Below are 21,281 nucleotides of genomic sequence, written 5' to 3'. Positions count from 1 at the left end.
TGGCCTCCGGTATCAGACACACCGGGTTCAAATCCCGACCCCTCCCTTTACTAACCATACCCATCAGTAAGTAACTTACTCCCTGAGCCTCAGTTTCCACCTCTGCCAAATCAAGCTAGTGATGCATTCCTCAAAGGACCAGGGTGTGGTGAGTCCCTGGTGCAGTGAAGGCATTTGATAACTCAGAATTCCCTTCCTACCCCTTCAGCTGAAAGCAGATGCCGGGATCTGGGGCCCGCGTGGGCATTTTATTTGGCAGTTACGAGGGTGATATTATCCCTCCACAAAGCCTTCATTATGGTGCTGCTAACAATACCGCAGATAAGGCAGGCACAGCCCTGCATGCCAGCCTGCAGGTGATTATAACATTTGGGTAAATTGCCTTTTGTCTCACAGAGAGATGACAGCGGGAGGGGGCGGGGCAGGAGACTCGATCAGCCATTTTGCAGAAACCGTGCCGGCAGTGGGGGAGGAGGGGGAGCAGGGTGTGTGTGGGGGGGTGGGCAGCCTAGGTTTGCAGGAGGGGTCCCGGCTGGCAGTGGGAAGGCGAGTCCAGCTGCAGACAGACTGTGCAGGGTCGAGTACCTCATCCCCCCTTGCTGGGTCTCAGCTTTCTCATCTGTCTGGTGGAGGCAGAGGCTTCAAGATGAGAAGAGTCTTGGTTTATTGGTGGCATTGAAAGACTCCTGTTCTTTGGCCAAGTTTTGAGCAATAAAGTGGGCAGAGAACTATCTAGGGGAAAAGAGCCACTACTACCATCTTACACTCCTTGGGTGTTTTAAAATCTCTGGGCCACCAGGAAGGCCCTCAGTTCTTTCTTTCTTTCACTAGTAAACTACAGCTTCTCATTCAGAACCAGCTCAAATGTCATCCTTAGATCTGAGTCAGCTAGACCTGGGTTCAAATTCCAGCCCTATCACTTGTTACCTGAGTAACAAAGCATTTCACCTCACCTCAGTTTCATCATCTATAAAATGGAAATAATAAAGACAACTATTTTACAGGATTACTGTGAAGGTCAGGTAAAAGAAAATCAATTATTGAAAGTGCTCAAACCAGTGCCTGGGACATCATAAGTACTTAGTCACTGATGGTTATTATTATCACCTAGCTTTTTCACCTGGACTATGGATACCTTTTTATATCAGTACGTCCATTCCTTCACTGACATTTTGATGGCTGCATTCTATTTTATTGTAAGGATATATCATTTTTTTTATTTAATGAATTCCCTCCTGTTGGACATCTGGGATGTTTCTGGTTTTCAACTGTTTAAATAATAACTGGAGAAACTTTAGAAGACCAAGTGGTCTTTCACTTCCAGGTGCTCACTATACAGCTTTTTAAAAATTAGGTTGAAAGTGAAAGTTTCTCAGTCATGTCCAACTCTTTGCAACCCCATGGACTACACAGTCCATGGAATTCTCCAGGCCAGAATACTGGAGTGGGTAACTTTTCCCTTCTCCAGGGGATCTTTCCAACCCAGGAATTAAACCCAGGTCTCCCAGATTGCACGCAGATTCTTTACCAGCTGAGCCACAAGGGAAGCCTAAGAATACTGGAGTGGGTAACCTATCCCTTCTCCAGCGGATCTTCCAGACCCAGGAATCAAACTGGGCTCTCCTGCATTGCCGGTGAATTCTTTACCAACTAAGTTATCAGGGAAGTCCAAAAGTTAGGTTAGGAAAAGATAAACACCAGTCTCTGGGAGCTCCATGCTCAGGACAGAGAGTTTTGGAGTCGGTCAGGCAAAGTAGAAAGAGGCAAAGCTCTGAAGACAGATGAGCTCAAGTGTGAATCCCAGTTCCTGCCAAATTCCCTGGGGAAATTCTTTAGTCACATGGAGCCTCACTTTCCTCATTTGTCAAACAGGGTTCATGCGAATACGCCCCTCTCCTGGAGTTGAGTGTCTGGTGCAGGGTCAACGCTCAGTCAAGGCCAGCTGAGTCACCCCACTCCAATCCTCTTTATCCTCTCCATCCTCTTTCTGGTAGAGCCAGCCGCCACCTCCCAAAGTCTCCGAATCACCCATGTGGGGTCACTCTCTGGACCACCACTCACACCCCTTCTTCCCATTGTCCAGTTTCACGCGGCGTACATTCCAATGAAGCTTGTGATCTTGATTTTAAATTCTGTCTGGAAACCACAGGTTCAAACGCAAAGGGGCTCTATCCGCAAATAATCGCTGGTATGCGATATTTTTAAGAAGCCTGAGCCATTGTTTCTGATTGAAGGAAAGTTGGTGCTATTTTGAAGAGCAGCACGATTAAGCAGTGGCGTTCTCTCTTTAACTGTTGGGAATTATACGCTGTTTGAAAGATTTGTGAGCTCTAGGACATTTGCCAGATGTGCTTGATTCGACATTTCAGACAACAAAGGGGATAATGTTGGCGGGAATCTTGACGGCATTTCTGATGATCAGGATATTCTCTGAAGATGGTACTGAGACCTTTCGGGGGAAGAATTTCAGCTTTCATATAAACTAATTTGGGATGCTCACTCTCTGTCTTTCACAAAGCAAATTTAGTTCATTGTTAGTTGTATATGTTAAAATGGTTACGAGGGTTTTTTTCCTTTGAATATTAATAATGTGCCTTTCATCTGAGACACGCGCATGGGGTGTCATTAATTGCAGGGAGGGAGGAAGGCTTAGTGGTGCAGTTATTTTGCAAATGATTCCTGCTAGTAACGTCGAGGCAGGCAACGGCTCCATGAAGAGACACACGTACACGGCGCCAGCACGACTTGGGCACATCCTTCCTGAGAGGAATGCAGGGGTGGGGGGAGCAGTGGGGGGTCTGCCCACAGCCTGCAAAGGATCCTTTATAAAAAAAAAGGTAGCATCCCCTTTGGCAACTGTGCTGGTTTTGTCTCAAGATTATCAAATGGACCTTTTCATTCATTTAGAGCGTTGCTGAGTTCCCGCTAGTGCCAGGAACTGTGCTTGGTGCAGGAGCACCTGTGAATGAGACACAGCCCGGTCTGGGAGCAGAGGTGTTGAGTAAAGAATAAGCTAGGATGGGGACTTCCCTGGTGGTCCAGTGGTTAAGACTTCATGCTCCCAGTGCAAGGGGCCGAGGTTCGATCCCTGATCAGGAAAGTAGGTACCACACACCACAGCTAAAGCTCCCGCATGCCACAATGAGGACTGAAGATCACGAGTGCCACAGCCAAATAAATTAATATTAAAGAAAAGAATGAGATAGACCACCAAACTGGCAAGCAGAGGAAAAGGATAGGGTTTGGGTAGAGTCGGGTTTGACTCTTGACTCTCTCACCAGCTATGTAACTGGGAGGAAGTTATTAACCTATTTGAGACCAGATCGTTTGATTGCAAACTGTGGCTCCGGAAAAATTTCTCCCTTGGGATGGTGTGAAAAGCAGAGAAGATAAACAGGAAAGGTGCCACGTGAGGGCCTGGCGAGGCGCCTTCATGTCCCGCGTTCCTGCCCAGCTTCGTGACCCTGAGTTGTGTGTGCGCAGCTAAAACCGTGTGCCATTCTTGCAGGGCTGCAGGCAAAGACTCATGGCCTTCTGCTGTGTGCTGAGCATGGAGAGATGAGGACTGTGGTGGGGTGAGGAAAGGGGGGAGGAAAGGGGGAAGGACGTTTTCGGCTGGGGGAACAGACGAAGTGAGAACAGAGCCAAGTTGATCAGTGGAGGGCAGCTAGTCTGCTTGGCTGGAACACGGGGAGGGGAGAGACAGGAGGGCATAGGGTAGACTGGGGCACTGAACAACATAACCAAGAGTCTGCAGACCCCAGAGTTTCAGCAGGATTTCATTTCCTGAGCAAAACCCCCTGAGGAGGCAGAAAGACCTAGAGTATCCAACCTCAAGTCTCCCCAGTGCCTTCTCTACTCTCAAACACCTAGAGGAATCTTAGCAACCCCCTGGGCAAACTCTATTCTCTCTCCCGCAGCCTGGGCCAGTAATCAGCAGAATGATATCAGTCACAACTACCGATCGCGGGACATGTGTCTTGAGCTGGGTGCTAACTACTTTTCATACTTAACCCCATCTTTTCTAACCCCCATTCCAGATTAAGTACTACTATAATGCCCATTTTACAGATGAGGAAGCTGAAAGCTCCAAGAGGAGACAAGAAGTAAGCTACCCATGGTCACCCAGTTGGCCAGTGGTGGATCCGGGACCAGAGGACAACCAGAGACGTGGATCCAGGTTCTGGGCGCTTCTTCACCATCTCTCTGACCTCTTCCTGCTCTCAAGCCTCCTGCAGTAGGAGCTCCTGTCTCAGTCTCTGTTTCATGTCTGCTGTGTTGGTTGGAATATTGTCTGCACTGAGTTTTTTGCTTTTATGGTCCCAACAGAAGCAGCATCAGGGTGGAGTGAAAAGACTACAGGACTTGTAGGAAGAGAGGAGTGGGTTCGAGTTTCAGCTTCACTGTCACTGGTCTATCATTCATCACTCCCTGACCTTGATCCCTAATCTCGGGACACGCCCATTCCCGGCTCACTGGATGTATGGGAAGTTCCCACGAGACACAGGGCTCAAGAGCTCATGGGCTTTACGGCAGCTACCTTCAATGACAGGTGCTGGGAATTCCCAGGCAGTCCAGCCGTTAGGACTCGGCGCTTTCACTGCTGTGAGCTGGGGTTCAATCCCTGGTGCTGCTAAATCATTTCAGTCGTGTCCAGCTCTGTGTGACCCCACAGACGGCAGCCCATCAGGCTCCCCCGTCCCTGGGATTCTCCAGGCAAGAACACTGGAGTGGGCTGCCATTTCCTTCTCCAATGCATGAAAGGAAAAGTGAAAGTGAAGTCGTTCAGTCATGTCTGACTCCTAGCGACCCCATGGACCGCAGCCTACCAGGCTCCGCCGTCCATGGGATTTTCCAGGCGAGAGTACTGCAGTGGGGTGCCACTGCCTTCTCCTTCAATCCATGGTGAGGGAACTAAGATTCCTGCAGTTGTGCTCAAACCCGTGCAATTGCAAGCACGGGGCCAGCCAAACACACACTCAGGCCTGAGAGCCACTGATTTGAGATCTCTAACGCTTAAGCTTTAAAGCTTTTCAAACTTGGTAGTGCAGAAAAATACAATGGCCTGCTTTTTAAAATATTTGTTTATGTATTTGGCTACTCCAGATCTTAGTTGGGGCATGTGGGATCTAGTCCCCTGACCAGGGATCAAACCTGGGCCCCCTGCATTGGGAACGAGGAGCCTTAGCCACTGGACCACCAGGAAATCCCTGTAATGACTTATTTTTATTATTCAAAACAACAAGTTGTCTATACGTGCCAGGGATTGAATTGCAAATAATCTTTTGAAGAATCTGAGCGACTTGTAGGCAGGTCCTCTGCCCGCCTGTCTGCTTTTCTTTCACAAACACTGAATCACCTCCAACTGGCAGCCCACTCCAGTGTTCTCGCCTGGAGAATCCCAGGGACAGGGGAGCCTGGTGGGCTGCCGTCTTTGGGGTCGCACAGAGTCGGACATGACTGAAGCGACTTAGCAGCAGCAGCAGCAGTGGGACCTGTGTGAGACACAGGGGACACGGTGCTGAATCAGACACGACACATGGTCCCCACCCTCAATAAGCTTCCAGTCTAGTAGGGGAGCCAGGCAAACACAGACACTTCTGCTCTTGTGGGCTGAGTGCTGCGAGGCTTGTGGGGGCCCGAGGAGGGACATCTTACCCGGACAGGGTGGAGGGAGGGGTTGGTCAGGGAAGGCTGCCTGGAACAATGGTCCTGACCCTTAAGGAGGTTGTGAAATCAATTTAGTGTATAGCAACCAGCATTTAAAAAAAAAAAAACAAGACTGAACAGAAAATATCACACATCTCACATACAAAGAATACACATGTGAGTGTGAGTTTGTGTGCGTTCTGGGTCATGACGCAAATCACTCTGGAAGTGAGTCAGGGTCCAAAGGTTTGAGAGCCACAGTTGGAGAGAATTCTTGCCTGCCGTGCTCCCCAAAGCCTGGTGCACTGCAGCGCTCAAAGACTTGGATGAGTGGTAGGAGGGATTTAAACTCTAACCTCAATCCAGCAGTTGGGACTGTCCTTTCCAGTTAAGAAAGACATACACCTGGAACTTCCCTGGTGGTCCAGTGCTTAAAGATTACACTTTCCAATGCAGGGGGTGTAGGTTCAATCCCTGGTCAGGGAACTAGGGTCCCACATGCCATGGGGCGTGGTCAAAAATTAAAAAAAAAAAAAAAGAAGGCACACTGAGAAACCCAAGTCTAGCAAACCTGGGGAGAAGGCAATGGCAACCCACTCCAGTACTCTTGCCTGGAAAATCCCATGGACAGAGGAGCCTGGTAGGCTGCAGGCCATGCGGTCGCTAATAGTCGGGCACGACTGACCGACTTCACTTTCACTTTTCACTTTCATGCATTGGAGAAGGAAACGGCAACCCACTCCAGTGTTCTTGCCTGGAGAATCCCAGGGACAGAGGAGCCTGCTGGGCTGCAGTCTATGGGGTCACACAGAGTTGGACATGACTGAAGCGACTTAGCAGCAGCAGCAGCAGCAGCAGCAAACCTGGACCTGTCAAGTGTGCTCACAGCCTAGCAGTTGGCAGCTTAGCTGTCCAGGGTTTCCTCTCTGCCTGCGTGGTAGTGGTGGGGAAGTCAGCCCAAGATGGGGGAGGAGTAAGGCAGTTCAGAACTGCCTGAAGGAGGGCAGAAGGCGACCCTTCTGCTGGTCCCCCAGCCTGCGACCGCCAAGGAAACAGTGTCCTTGGGTTCTGACCCACCCAGGTGGCACGTGCCTCAGAATAGCAGTGGCTTGGGCCACTGTGTTTACTCTGGAATGGCCTCAGTCATCCATCGCAGGCCCACGTGGCCAGCAGTCCTGTGCCTCCAGGATGACAACAGGAAGCACCATTTAAGGGGCAGATTGGACTCAAGGGAGAAAGGGCCCCGGGCGGAAGCAGAAGATGGGCAGAAGGTCACCGCAGTCCCCAGCAGGGTGAGGTGAGTTAAGGGTAATGACCAGTTCGCCACCGACAGAGACTCCCTCTTAGTGGTTTCCAGGATACTCCAAACTTGATCCATCCTATAATATCAGGACCAAAATACCCCTTGGCTACCTTTCTCCTCCATCATAGACTATTAAGGTTGGAAGGACCCTAGAAATTATCCAGCCCAACCATCTCATTTTACAGATGAAGAGAAAGGGGCTCAGAGAAGGAAGGTACTGGCCCAGAGTCAGCCAGCAGGTGACCCAGGGAGCTGGGGCCAGAACTCAGAAGCCAAATCTCCACCCCACCACCCTGGAGACGTGGCCCTGGAGATGCCCTTCTCTGCCATCTTGCTGGAAGGATCTCCCATCTCCACTCCTTTGGCCCCTTTTCTGTATGTAACCAGAAAACTCTTTCTAACGGAGACATCAGTGACTGTTTCACTTAACCCTAAACTTCCCTGCTCCCCAAAAGCCCCCAGGGGAAAAGACCCCTGTGATCTTTCCTCCTGCCCTCTTGGGCCTCCTCTCCTGCGTGTCTGCCCCTGACGCACTGGTGTCTCATGCTCCTGAAGGACCTGCAGCCTCTTTGATGTGATCGATCTCCCCATCTCTAACCCTTTGCACATGCTGTTCTCTCTGTCTTTAACACTCTTCCCAACCCCGCTGCACCTGTCTGCTCTTCTTTAGGTTTCCCATGGGTGGTGGTGGTTTAGTTGCTAAGTCATGCCTGACTCTTGTGACCCCATGGACTGTAGCCTGCCAGGCTCCTCTGTCCATGGGATTTTTCCAGGCAAGAATAGTGGAGTGCATTGCCATTTCCTTCTGCAGGGGAATCTTCCCAACCCAGGGATTAAACCCGAGCCTTCAACATTGCCCGGCGGACTCTACACCAGGATAAAGGGCTCTGGGAACCACAATTTCTGTTTCCCAGTCATATCACACATTTTCATGCCTCTGTGTCTTTGCCCATGCTGTTCCCTCTGCCTGGAATGCCCTTCTCCAACAGTCCTATTTATGACACCCCTACTCATTCTTCAGGACCCATCACTTCTGGGACCTTTTTCCTAACTGACACCCTCCATCTGGGCCAGGTGATCAATTCCTCCCTCCCACCCCCCGCCACCATCCCTTCCTGCAGGGCACATATCACATTCTGCTGTGATTAGATGTTTCTGGGTCTGTCTCCTCCACTAGTCTGTGTACCAGTTTATTGTATCACGACCGAAGAAAGTCGATGCTAACACAGAATTCCCCAGAACTCTGGTTCTAGAGAATTTCTCCCTGCTGCCCCATCTCCCAACTAATTTTACAATTAGTCAAACAATTTTTGGAAACAGTATACATATATCTCCCTGGTAGAGACTGACAGTACACATTCATTCCTTGATTTATCTGTTTCGTACACAGTTAATGAACACCTACTATGTGCCTGGGTCCGTGCATGGTGCCAGGGCTGTAGCAGTATGCTAGGTTTTAAGGAGATTTTTTTGCTTCCTTTTTCCTGTAACTTTGAATGTTACTGATCAAAAGGTTTCCATTCTCAAGAAGAAATGGCCTCACCAGGGGAACAGCCACCTGGCCCCTTTGCTCCTTATGCCACCAAAATAACAGGCAAAGAAGGGGAATACATTTCTGGCTGGAGTGATGGGTCTCGATTGCCGGGGATGGGGGTGGGGAACCGGGTTGCTGCTACAGAGCTGGGGAAAGGGGATGCTGCATGGAACCCAAGAGGGCTCTCTAGGGCAATTCTTAGTTCTTCCACTGCCAATGGTAAAAATGAATGAAAACGAAACCAACCGACCAAACAAGCAAAAAAGGCAGGACCAGCAGGGATTCAGAACCCTCAAGAACGAAGATTTGGGTTGCCCTACCAGTTAGAACACCAGACCGACTGAAATGCGGGCAGAAAGCAAATGGAATGTGGAATTTATAATGGAAGAAGGAATTTGTAAATATTAACTACAGCCTCATGGCCAGTTGAGCTTCCCAGGTGGCACTAGTGGTAAAGAACCCAGCTGCCTGCCAAAGCTTGAGACATAAGAGATGAGGGTTTGATCCCTGGGTTGGGAAGATCCCCTGAAGGTGGGCATGGCAACCTACTCCAGTATTCTTGCCTGGAGAAACTTATGGACAGAGGAGCCTGGCAGGCTACAGGCCATAGGGTCACAAAGAATCTAACACGACTGAACCGAACTTAGTATGCATACACGACCAGTTATGGAAAGAGGACTGTGTCAACGGTACAGCTTTTCTTCCTTGCTTGTATGTTTATGTGTATCTATATCACTTATTCATCTATGTATGTGCTTTCATTAACTAATTTCTTTCTTTCCTCTTTTTTCCTTAATATTTTATAGAAAGAGTCTTGGCAGTGATGTGTAGGCTGTAGATTAGGCAGTACTGTCAAAGGATAATATCAATCAAAGACAGACACAATGTCCACTGGGTTTCAGGTCTCCTCTTTTTAGAGGAGAAGGTGGGAGTCTCTGTATGAATAGGAAGGGTGGTTGGAACTTCTCACACGAAAAAGCACAAACGTGTTTATCTTTGCAGCAGAGTACAGTGTGTCTGGATGCTGAGCAACAGAAAGCAGTGGATGGTGCCAGTTATGAAGCTACTGACTCTCAGCTCCAAACCTACCTTTCCACACCCTGCTTGGCGATGCCAGGACTGGGACCCCATGGAGGTCATTTCTCCTTTGCCAGCTGGTCCCCAGTCAGATGCGGTGAGGCAGCTGGAGTGGGGGGAACATGCTCTTTCCTGTTTCGCTTGCTGTTCCGGTCAGTGTCTCAGCAATGGCCTTTCATATCAAATTTCCAGCTCTCCCCACGCTCCTAGAATCGGCATCATCACTTTCTTTCCAGAGACCCCGCTGGGCAGTGCCCGCTCCTCAGAGGTCTGAATTATAGCTTCTGGTGGGGAGCGCCTCCAGCAACCTATATTCTAATAACCCAATCTCTTCCCCTGCCCCCCAGTGTTGAGGTGATAACTGCTTCTTGCAACTACTTTCTCATACCCCAATGTCTTCGTTTTTCTTTTTTAGTTCTCCAAAACTTATTTAATCAATTTTTGATGTTAATTTTCTTTGTTTTCTGACTCGACACTGACTAGCACAAGTGGAGACAAGAAGAGAGTTCCTGCTCTCAGGGATCTTAGCCTCTAGCTGGAGAGACAGACGGGTTTAAGCATTTCATTACATAAGTGAGAGTATTTCATCACAGTTGAAATAAGGGTCTGGAAGGACAACTACCAAGTATACCAGCATATTACAGGCCCCGAGAAGCCCTTCAGTAAGTACAATTGTTGAGTTCTACTTAACTCAGTATCTCCTTATTTTATTTGATCAAGAAACTTTAGGGGAGCCTAGTAACATCCAGCAGAATTAGTGTTCTACATAGTATACTCATCCCCTGGAGGAAGAAATGGGAACCTACTCCGGTATTCTTGCTAGAAAATCCCATGAACAGAGGAGACTGGTGGGCTACAGTCCATGGGGTCGCAAAGAGTCGGACACGGCTGAGCATGGATGCATGCGTGCACACAATACACTCTGTTCGTGGAAGATGGAAGTCATTAGAGAAAAGTGCCAGGGACTTGGAATGCAAGCATTTGCCATGTTCCCCAAGAGCACCCCGTGGGTGAGGGGTATCTTAGCTCCAGGATTCAGCTACAACATCAGCTGACAATTCCCTTTGTACTTATTTCAGCACTGCAAAGCAAATTTCTGATCATCATGGAATTGTTATTCAGTTGCTAAGTCACGTCTGACTCTTTGCGACTCCGTGGGCTGCAGCACTCCGGGCTTCCCTATCCTTCACTATCTCCTAGAGTTTTCTTAAACCCATGTCCATTGAGTTGGTGATGCCATCCAACCATTTCATTGAATTACTAAATAAATTTCCCTGCAGGAAGTGGAGACCCTCATCAGCCAACCCAGGCCTTCAGGTCTACCTGGCAGTTTCTTTCACAGTACACAGTAGGGTTTCTTGACCAGGGTATTTAGAGGAACCATCAACCCCTTAAACCATGTGCAAAATGGTATGTGTGTACACATGTATATTTGTATGTGTGCATATGTGGGCACTTTTTGGGAGGGATGGTTCATAGATTTTGTTATTCCTAGTGGAACTGTGACTCTAGAAAAGAGAAAGGTTAGGAATCATGGTGTTAAAGGAAAATATTCTCATTCTTATTTGTACACTGATTTCTTGCAAGTTTGGTCACTGTAAATCAGTCCTTAGTCTGATCAGCTTGAGTTCACTCACCAAACTGAGGTTCTGGATTCTCCAAGGTACTCCCCTGCTTGAAGAGCAGGCTTCTTGGACCACATGGCATCACTCACTTTCCAGCCCTTTACCTGTGCTGTTCCTCTGGCTGGAAACCCTTTCCCCACACCTTGGGGTCAACTCCCCATCGTCTTTTGGATCTCAAGTTGGCTGTTTCCTTCTTGAATCCTTCTTAGGATGTCTGGTTCTGGGTTAGGTACCACTTCTTTGTGCTCCCACAGCATCACTTCCATCTCTCTGGCACCCCACCCCCTTCTCTTCCACCCTTACCCTTCATCTAGGGCCACTTTTTCCCATTCATTGCGCTTATTCCATGATACAATTACCTGTTTGTAGTACTTGTCTGCTGTTTGCCAAACAAAGAGTTGGACATGACTGGGCAACTGAACAACAAGAAGCTCCATGAGGAAGGGGTTTGTGACTAGTTTTGCCCTGCTTTGGTGCCCAGACTAAGCAGTGTCTGGCATACAGCAAGCACTCATTAGCTGCAGGGAAACATGTAAAGATGGGTATTTGAATCCTTTCGGTGCTACACTTATAAGCTGTCACAGTTAGACCTCTCACGTCCTCTGCCCCACTCTATGACTAGGTATAGGCTTGTCAGACATGAGAATTCCAAAGAGTGAAACACTCACATGACCAAGTTTTGTCTTTCATCGGCAGAAGCTTCTTTCCCACTAAATGCATGTATGTGTGTGCACACGTGTGCACAAACCTATGTGTGATGAGAGAGGAGAAAACATATGCCGCAGAGTTTGGAATAAACATACCTGCATTTCTCAGAAAGCGATATTTATAGTCCTTGACTATCCTCGTGTTTGGGTTATAGAAGCCATCTCCACAGTCGTAACAGCCTGGAGGGATCTTTCTAGGTGGGTCCATATTGGTGAGTTGAGAGATACCTTGAAAGGATATCAGGGAGTGGGATGAATTAGGAGACTGGGATTGATATATATATATATGTGTGTGTGTGTGTGTGTGTGTGTGTGTGTGTGTGTGTGTGTGTATTACTAGATATACACACTGCTATATATAAAACTCCAGCCCTATAAATTAAGCTGCTAACGTCAGGGGAGAAGAGGACCTGGGCACTGTCTCCCAGGACTGGGGACACAGGAACTACCAGGAGGAAAAGAAGAGTCAGTGCACCTTTAAGGTCATGACTCCTGTGTGTCATCTCTCTTAGAAGCTGAAGCCTGAGAAAAGGGGTAATGTTGGAAGAAGGAACTTCCTGGTTTCCTGTTATCTGTGTTCTCTGTAATTCCCTGTCCTCTGGACTGAGGGGGATGCTCCAAGCACAGTATCATGCTCACAGCTCAGGGTCCTGCCCAGAGCTGTGCTTTGAGGTTGGTTAACCAAGATGAGCTGGGCCACTATGGGTTGAGGGTTACACTCCACGCTGAGCACTTCACAGCCATTCTCTCCCTGAAGCCTCCTGCCAAAGCCCATCTCACAGATGCCCAGAGAGGGGAAAGGTAGCCTTAAGCCTCCCCACCTCCAACAAAGCCTGCCCCCGAGGCTTAGAGGGGGGGCCTTCGGAGAGGTGTGCAGGGTGATTTGGGAAGGAAGTGAGTACTTCAGTGGGCCCCTGAAGGAGAAGGTGAGGCTGCGGGAAATTTGTGCACCGCCTCGACACAGAGGCCTGGTTTAGCAAAACCTGTGCTGTGTGAGTGCCGAGGGCCCAAGGCCAGGAGCTCTTGGCCTACAGGTTTCAGTTGGGGTGAAGAGCCTGTGACCAAGTCATCACTACCCCACGAGGAATCATTTACAAGGTTCTTCAGTGGCATCAGACTGGCAGCTCTCTGAAAGCATAGACTGTGTCCTCATAGCTCTCGTTCTCCCAGGATCCAGCCGGTAGCTGCCACAGGGCGTGTGCTCAGGAAACGTCTGTGAAGGTCATTGCTGTACCTACCCTAAGTGCACCCCATCACCTCCCATTGTAATGTCAGTACTATTATTCCTCTCTGATAATAACTCTTCATTGAACACCTACTATGCACCAGACAATGTACTCGGACACTGGGGACACAGAGCCTTTGCCCTCCAAGAGCTCACAGCCAGCTCAGGAAGACAGACCCTTGTGACAGAGCTCGGGGAGGGGATCATGGCTGCTCAGTGATGGGGAGCCCTTACTTGGTCTGGGAATTCAAGGAAGAGCCCCAAGAAAGGGGCATTAAGCTCAGACCTGAAGGATGGGAAGGAGCTATCTGGGTGAAGTGGAGGGTTAGAGCATTCCAGGAAGGAGGGGGACTGGCAGGAAAGAGTACGGTCTCTTTGAGGAACAGAGAGCAAGCATGGTGAGGGAGCAGAGAGAACATCCGAGAAGGGCAGGGAGCAAGGGATGAGGCTGGGGACCTCACGGGAGCTGGAGAACACTGGTCGTTTTAAGAGCATGGAGCCTCACTTTCAGGGTAATGAGGAGGCACTAGAGGCTGTGTGGGGGTGGGGGGCTGGTGGCCATCAGATCCATGGTTTTCAGAGATGGAAGTGAGCACAGAGGGGAGAATGGCCCAGAGGGGGTCCAGTGTGGATCTCAAGAGTTCAGGTAAAGAAGGCGAGAGGGTGAAGGTCTGGAATAGTGCAGAAGAGATAGGATGGCCACCTGATGCGAACAGCCGACTCACTGGAAAAGACCCTGATTCTGGGAAAGATTGAGGGCAGGAGGAGAAGGGGGCGACAGAGGATGAGATGGTTGGGTGGCATCACCAGCTCAATGGATGTGAGTTTGAGCAAACTCTGGGAGTTGGTGGTGGACAGGGAAGCCTGATGTGCTGTAGTCCATGGGGTTGCAAAGAGTCAGACATGGCTTAGCAACTGAACAATAACAACGAAAGAGGATGAAGAAGCTCAGCTTGGCCCATGGAGATGCTCAGTAAATATCTGTTTAATAAACAAATGAATGGATATATTTTAGAGGCAGAATCCATAGGACCTGGTGATGGAGTGCACACTTATGGAGGAAGGAGGAGTCAGGATTAGGCTTATGTGGGGGTGGGGGTGGGGTGGGAGTGATGGTCTCCAGGGCAGCAGTCCTGGGGGTCAGTGGGCTGGTGGGCAGGGTAATGAACTTAGTGCAGACAAGTTGAGTGACGACCCAATGGAGGTGTTGGGGACACAGGATGCAGAAATCTGAGGCTCATGGATTTTGATTTCAATTAAATGAAGGCAAAAGAAGAGGACAACAGAGGATGGGATGGCTGGATGGTATCACCAGCTCAGTGGACATGAGTCTGAGCAAACTCAGGGAGACAGTGAGGCACAGGGAGGCCTGATGTGCTATGGTCCATGGGGTCATGAAGCATCAGACACAACTGAGCGACTGAACAACAACAGATGAAGGCTTAGCTGTGAATCAGCTTGTAGGGAGAAGATACAGAATGGAAACAGAAGAGGGCCTAAGCCAGAGAGCTGTGGTAAACCCCAGGATTAATAACTGGGGCAGGGGGGAAGCTGGCAAGGAGATGGGACAGGAAGAAAGTGGGAGAGTGAGGTGTCAGGGAAGCCAAGAGAGAGGAGGTGGCTCACCTGACAAAGCCAGAGTCTGCACTCAGGGCATCTGGACCCCAACACCAAGTGCTTTCTAGAGGTTTCTGTCCTTGGGGAGGTTGAACTCCCCAGGCTCATCCAGCGATTGAGGGGAATGTGGGGACTCCAACCCCGACCTTCCAGCTCTCTGCTCTGTCAATGCCACCATACTACCTCTAAGTCAGGATTTTTTTTTTTTTTTTTTTTTTACAGTTTACAAGTCACTTCCCCATATTTGGCTATATTGTCTAAACTAGTGAAGTAGCTCAGTTGTGTCTGACTCTTTGCGACCCTGTGGACTGTAGCCTACCAGGCTCTTCCATCCATGGCATTCTCCAGGCAAGAGTACTACAGTGGGTTGCTCTTTCCTTCTCCAGGGGATCTTCCCAACCCAGGGATCGAACCCAGGTCTCCCACATTGCAGGCAGACGCTTTAACCTCTGAGCCACCAGGGAAGCATATAGTCTGGGCTGTGCCTAAATCTTGCCTCTTGAGGTTCAGCTGACCTCACACGAGTCTCAGAAACACAGAGGAGACCCTGAAGCTGCCACTCTCTGGACACAGACTCTAGGCCCTAGTGTCCCCCTCTGTGATGGAACTTGATTTTTCCAGGGAGGCAACGTGATGTAGGGACCTCAGAGAGGAAGACATGGGCTCCCATGCGAGCTCTGCCACTCGAAACATGCTTGAGCTCCACGGCCTCAGCTTCTTCCTCTGTGACATGGGACTAGGAAGCTGACATGGCAGGGTCATCTGGAGATTCAGTGTGACAGAGATGACAGAAAGCCTCACCCAGCCCCCGATACACAGAGCACACGGTCCATCAGGGCTGCCCCACGTCAGTGTTGCAGCTGATCTGATGAATAATGGCAGCTGAGGTGTATCACGCACCTACTGTGCATGCAAGACACTGCTATAAACACTTTACACGTGTGATCGTATTTCTAAGACTTGTAAGGTAAATGAAGCTATTGTCCCATTTTGCATGGGGAGAAACTGAGGCTCAGAGAGGTGAGTGCACTGCCCTTGGTCCCTGGCTGGTACAGGGGATCTGAGATTTGAGGACTGGTCTTTCTGGCTCTGGAACTTGGTCGAATCCTGCGGTCCTGCTCCTCTCTTCTCTCCTTTGGGTGGGTTACTTCAAAGGGACCCAACCCCCTTCTTTAGATCCATCTTTCATCTCCCTTTCCATCTGAGTGTGAAGGGAAGTGAGGATGCCTGGGTACCTGCAGGCTTCAAGCCGTAGCAGATCTCGGTGTAAAACCTCCGATCGTAGCTGTCACAGTAATGCCAGTTCTCAGTGTTATACTGCAGGCCGTCCGAGAATGTGTATGTGCCCTGGAAGATGAGGTGCACACATGTGGGTCTGCGGAAGCCACAGCCCACTTGCCAAGAAGGATGGAAGTCAAGGGAAAGGATGGTGTTTTCCTTGAAGTGATCACTATCACAGCTGCTACAGCCGTGGTGACTGGGAGGCATGATTGTTAAGTCTTGAGTTGTGTGTCCAGCTCACTGTGTGACCTTGGGGAGATGACCTACCCTTGGTGGCCCTCAGTTTCCTCCTCCATTCAGTTGGAAAATCATGCTGTATGTTTAACAGAACTGATTCAATGAGATTCAGTGAGATAGTGCATGAAGAGCATTTAGCGTAGGGCTGGCATATAACAAACACTCAATAACTGTTACTATTATTCTTTTACTGTTATCGTGGCTAGAAAGGTCAGGGCCCTCAGTCACGGCTCTTTGTCCAAACATGTACATTCGTCTTTTGCTGCCTTAGTGCTAAAGGAAGCCTCAGGATGTACACATTGCATTGGCCTGGGCATCAGGAAACATGGGTGGAAATTCCAATACTATTAATTCACAGGGTGACCTTGGGTAAGTCACATCCCTTTCCTGGGGCTTAGATTCTCCAAGCTGAAAAGCAAGGAGTGTTTCTTAACCTTTTTTTAGGTTATGAGCCAGCCCCTGTACCCACCCATAATGAAACCCTTAAAAGTTATAGATTCTTTCTCTGGGGAAATTTGAGCTCCATATGCACAGAGGCTTTTGTATATAAATCAGGAGATTTCACTGACATCCCAAATTCTATCTCTGGCCCACAAATCCAAGGCTAAGAACTCTTGATTTAGATGACTGATAAGTCATCTGATTATAATGGTGGAGTTAGCACTTACTGAGTGCCTACTGTGTGCCAGGTACTGAGTAGAGTACTCACACACACTGCCTCATTTATTCTCATAACCATCCTAACGAGATCCCTCGTACTCTTGTGGCCGGCAGACCTGCAGTCCCCCAAAGATGTCCACGTCTAATCATTGAGCCTATGAATGTTAACCTTACATGGCAAAAGAGACTCTGCAGGTGGGATTAAAACGGGTCCAGTGTAATCATAGGGGTTCTCTTAAAAGGGAAGCAAGAGGGCCAGAGGGATAGAAGACGAGACGATGACAAAAGCAGAGGGAAAGGAGATGTGATGACGGAAGTGAAGATCAGAGGGAGGCATGGCCATGAGCCAGGGAATGCACGCAGCTTCCACGAGCTGGAAGAGTCAAGGAAGTGGGTCCTCCCACACAGCCTCCAGAAGGAAGGCAGCAGCGCTGGCCTGTTTTAGACTTCTGATGTCCAGAACTAAAAGATAACAAGTTTCTGTCATTTGAAGGCACTGAATTGACAGTAATTTGTTAAAGCAGCAATATGATACTAATACAATTATTGTCCTCAGTGTACAGATAAGAAACAGGAGTCTCAGAAAGGGTAGGTCATGGGTCCAAGGTCACACAGTTGGTGGCATAAGAGGATTCAGACTCATTATGGCTTCTCCAGGGGTCTTCTGGATAGATAGGGAGAAGATTCCAGAGCCCTGGAGATCAAGAGGCAGGAGAAGAGGGCAGCAGAGGGGAGAGCAGGGTGCCTCTTGGGGGTTCTTCCCATCTGAGGCTTTCCCCTCCCCACCTGATTACCTTTACAACCAACCCTTTCTCCCAAACCGCATCAAATCGGCTCCCATTGGGGAAGTACAAGGTTCCTTGGCCATGAAACATGCCGTCCTTCATTTCCCCAACATATTTTGTTTCAGTTGGGAGGATGTATTCAGCATCACCCTCCATCCTGTAAGGACAAAAAGAAGTCACTGAACCCTCGTGGGAACTGGAGGGTCAGAGGTAGGGGTGCACGAGAGCCAGCACCTCAGGGTCCCCAGATGTAATTGTCCCTGCACTATTCTGTTCAGAAACAAAAATGTTCCCCTTAGAGCTCAAAGTAAGAGGGGCTGTGTGTTGAAGGGAATGCAAAAGTGGGCCTATTGTTCTCCCTCGCTCTCAAGTAGGGGCTGTCCCGGAGTTCATGCTGCCCATGGAAGGCCCCCTCTGGAGGCCCAGAGAGGGGAACAATGTGCTCAAAGCCACACAGCAAGCACTGTGAAGCAGAGACAGGGACCAGGCTTTCTTGGAGCTGATTCCAGGTCTTCTCCATTCCCCACAACCAGCCCACCCCTGCCCACTGCACCCCAAGTAGGAAACTGGGAAAAGTATGCACCTGCGGAAACAAGAATTTAGTCTCACTTCATCATCTCCTAGATGCACCATCTTGGAGACTTTCCTAAGCCTCTGTTTTCCTTCCTTCCTTTATTCCAACAAATACTTATAGAACACCTGCTATATGCCAGGCACCTTGCTGAGTCTACTCTATTGGATGCAAAACTATAGACACAACAGTGTCCAAGGCAGATGCAGTCCTTGTCCTTGACGGGCTCACAGTCTAGTGACGGACACAGCTAAATAACTGCACAATGCTTGATCAGCGCTCTGCAGGGGAAGATAGGCCCCGATGCGAGCAAGGGGCAGGGTACTGCCTGGACCAGATGACCACTTGCTTCACAGGGGAAATGGGTGAGATTAATGCCCAAGATGAACCCAGATACTAATAACACTTTTCCTAGTAAAGGGCCTGATATATAGTGAGAGCTTAAGAAACATGTTTTCAGTCATTCATTCGTGCCTTCTCTGTTTTTCCCCACTGGCTGGAATTCATCTCTCCTAACTGTAAACTTACTTTTGGTTTTGTTTGTACTTCTGTTGGATGCCTAGCACTTTCTGCCTTGTATCATAATTGTACAGTTCATCTCTCCTATGTAATCAAGCTACTTGAAAGGAAGACCTTGGTATTCTCAGCTCCTAGAAACATGTTCTTTCTCAAAGAGGTGCTGGGGAACATCTACTAAGTAAAAAATGAAGGAAACAGAAGAACTAGTGAACCTACTGAGTGGGCAACAGAATTTGCTGCCATACACAGGCCCCAAACAGGAGAGCACTGCGGTGAAGCACAGCTTCTGAGACAGGCAGGCCTGGAGTCCAGGCCTGGCCCCACTTCTCCATGTCTTGTATGACTTCTACCTCTCTAAGCCTGAGTCTCTCATCTGTAAAATAGGGATAAGGACACTTCTGCAAAATTACTGCATTAATGGCTATGAAACTATAGCAGAAGGGCTTAAAAACTAATTTGCTTTTATTTTGCTGCAAGACATAGAAGGAGAGAGAACTCGTCTTCATCCCTCTACCTCTTTGCTTGAGATTGTATCTGTTATTTCTAAACACAGTCTCCATCTAAACGCATCTCTGAAATTTGACATCTCCCCTATTTTTTTTAATGTAACTTGGATGTTATTGTTCAGACCACCTACAGACAACTCCAGCCCACCCCAAACAGAACTTATCTTCTCCTCTCCCAAAGCGGACCCTCCTCAGTGTTCTCAATCTCCAGGCTCAAAGCCTGGAGCTGGGCTCTGGGCTGGACTGAAAGCAGTCTCTGAGTGGGAGCAGGAGCCAATCAGTTGCCAGGTCCTGGCAATGAAATCCCCAAACTTCCACATTTTTTTCTCTACCGCAGCCCTACTGCTTCTGCCTTGGCCCAGGGTCCTGCTGCCTTTTACTGGGACAACGGCAATGGGCTCTGATCTGCTCTCCCTACTTCCACTCTCCCTCACTCCCTCCCTCTTTCCTTCCTTCCTTTTCTCCTCCCCCTCCTTTCCTCCTCCGCTTCCATTTTTCTTTTATCATTCAGGGCAAAAAGTCTTAGAATTCCCTAGCAGTCCAGTGGCTAGGACTCTGCGCTCTCACTGCTGAGGGCCAGGTTCAGTCTCTGGTTGGGGAACTAAGAGCCCACAAGCCATGCATCATAGCCAAAAAAACAAAGAAAACAAAGGTAATCAGCCTTCATTTTAAATTCAAAGTAAATTTAAAAGAACAAAAAGAGCTCCTTTATAATAAAGATGTTAATCCTTAACAAGGGTATGATGACCATATGTCAAATATTATTCAGTCAGTTATTCATTCTCTTATTCATTCATGTGGCTAACATTTACTGAGTGCCTACCGGACATACGCACTATGAGGAGGAATACAGAGATGAAATAAATTAGATTTCCTAATATCCAGCAATACCAAGGGTCTATCCATGGCTCCTCACACCCACAGAATTGTACAGAGTATTCAGATCTCTCTACACCAGAGCACAGACTCCACCTTGTCCAGCTTGGGTTCCCACTCTCCCCTAGGCACATCCTACACTCCAGCCAGACTGAACTGCTTGCTCTCTCCTTCATATATAAGCCCTCTGAGCTATTGCTCATGCTGTTCCCTCTGCCTGAAAATATTCTTCACCTTGCATCTCCAACCACCTAGATCCTACTCAACCTTCAAGGCCCATTTCAAATATTATCTCCTCCATGAAGCCTTCTAGGATTGTTCCAACTAGATGCATCCTCTGCAGGGGCTCAGCAGCAAGGCTCTATAATAGAAAGATCATGGGCTCTGGAGGCAGACCTAGTTTTCATCTCTGCTCTGTCAAATGCCAACTAGGTGACTTTGGGCATGTTATGTAACTACTTTGTGCCTCACTTCTTCCATCTGTATAGTGGGGGTATCTATCTCATAGGGTTGCTGTGAGGAGGGAAGATTCAAGCAAAGCCACTATCTGAAATTATCTTCTCTGTTTGTTGGCAATATGCTAACTAGACAATAAGCTGCACGAGAGCAAGGATCTTGACAGTTTTAATATTCTTATCCCTGTACCTAATACTGGCAGATAGCAGACACACATATATACATGGAATGGATGTATCTCAGCTCTGCTGTTAATTAGAATATATGTCCTTGAACAAGTTACTTCACTTCTCTGGGGATCTCATTTACCTTAACTGTAAAATGGGAATAAACATTCCGATCTAAAAGAGTTGTCCTGAAGTTTAAAAGGGAAAAAATTTGAGAAAGCGTCTGATACAAAGTCCTTTGCAGGGACAAAAAGACCGCCGTCTTTTTCCAGTCACGGATGTTCAAGGACGTAGTGAATCAAACGAAGCCCTTACCTGCCATCTACAAATTCCCCAATATATTGGCTCCCGGTGTACTCCATGGCGCCTGCCCCTAGCTTCCAGTCTTTTGGACGCCTGAGTCTCAGCGCATCCTGACTCACCATGACAACCAGGATGGATGGGCGGGGCCGAGAAGAAGCCCCACCCACATGGACCGGGAACTTC

The 21,281-nt window shown here is 48.6% G+C and overlaps 1 protein-coding gene across 2 annotated transcripts in view; it reads right to left on the bottom strand.

Moving 5' to 3' along the window:
- The window catches only part of MORN5 (MORN repeat containing 5), a 34,166-nt gene extending 12,962 nt beyond the window's left edge, over positions 1 to 21,204 (bottom strand). The window contains exons 1-4 of one of the 2 annotated variants that reach the window (XM_005687039.2): positions 21,111 to 21,204; positions 17,710 to 17,857; positions 15,973 to 16,084; positions 11,992 to 12,123 (exon numbers count right to left, since the gene is read on the bottom strand). In XM_005687039.2, the coding sequence (XP_005687096.1) occupies positions 11,992 to 12,123; positions 15,973 to 16,084; positions 17,710 to 17,857; positions 21,111 to 21,157 (439 nt within the window). In that variant the 5' untranslated portion in view covers positions 21,158 to 21,204. Of the gene's footprint in view, positions 1 to 11,991; positions 12,124 to 15,972; positions 16,085 to 17,709; positions 17,858 to 21,110 lie in introns of those variants that run through there. The other variant, XM_013967869.2, reaches the window with a different exon arrangement.

The sequence above is a fragment of the Capra hircus genome, chromosome 11 (genome assembly GCF_001704415.2).
Source record: "Capra hircus breed San Clemente chromosome 11, ASM170441v1, whole genome shotgun sequence".
In the NCBI taxonomy this organism is placed as follows: domain Eukaryota; kingdom Metazoa; phylum Chordata; class Mammalia; order Artiodactyla; family Bovidae; genus Capra; species Capra hircus.
The sequence above is the reverse complement of the archived record's forward strand: the minus strand, read 5'-3'. Positions and strand labels throughout refer to the sequence as shown.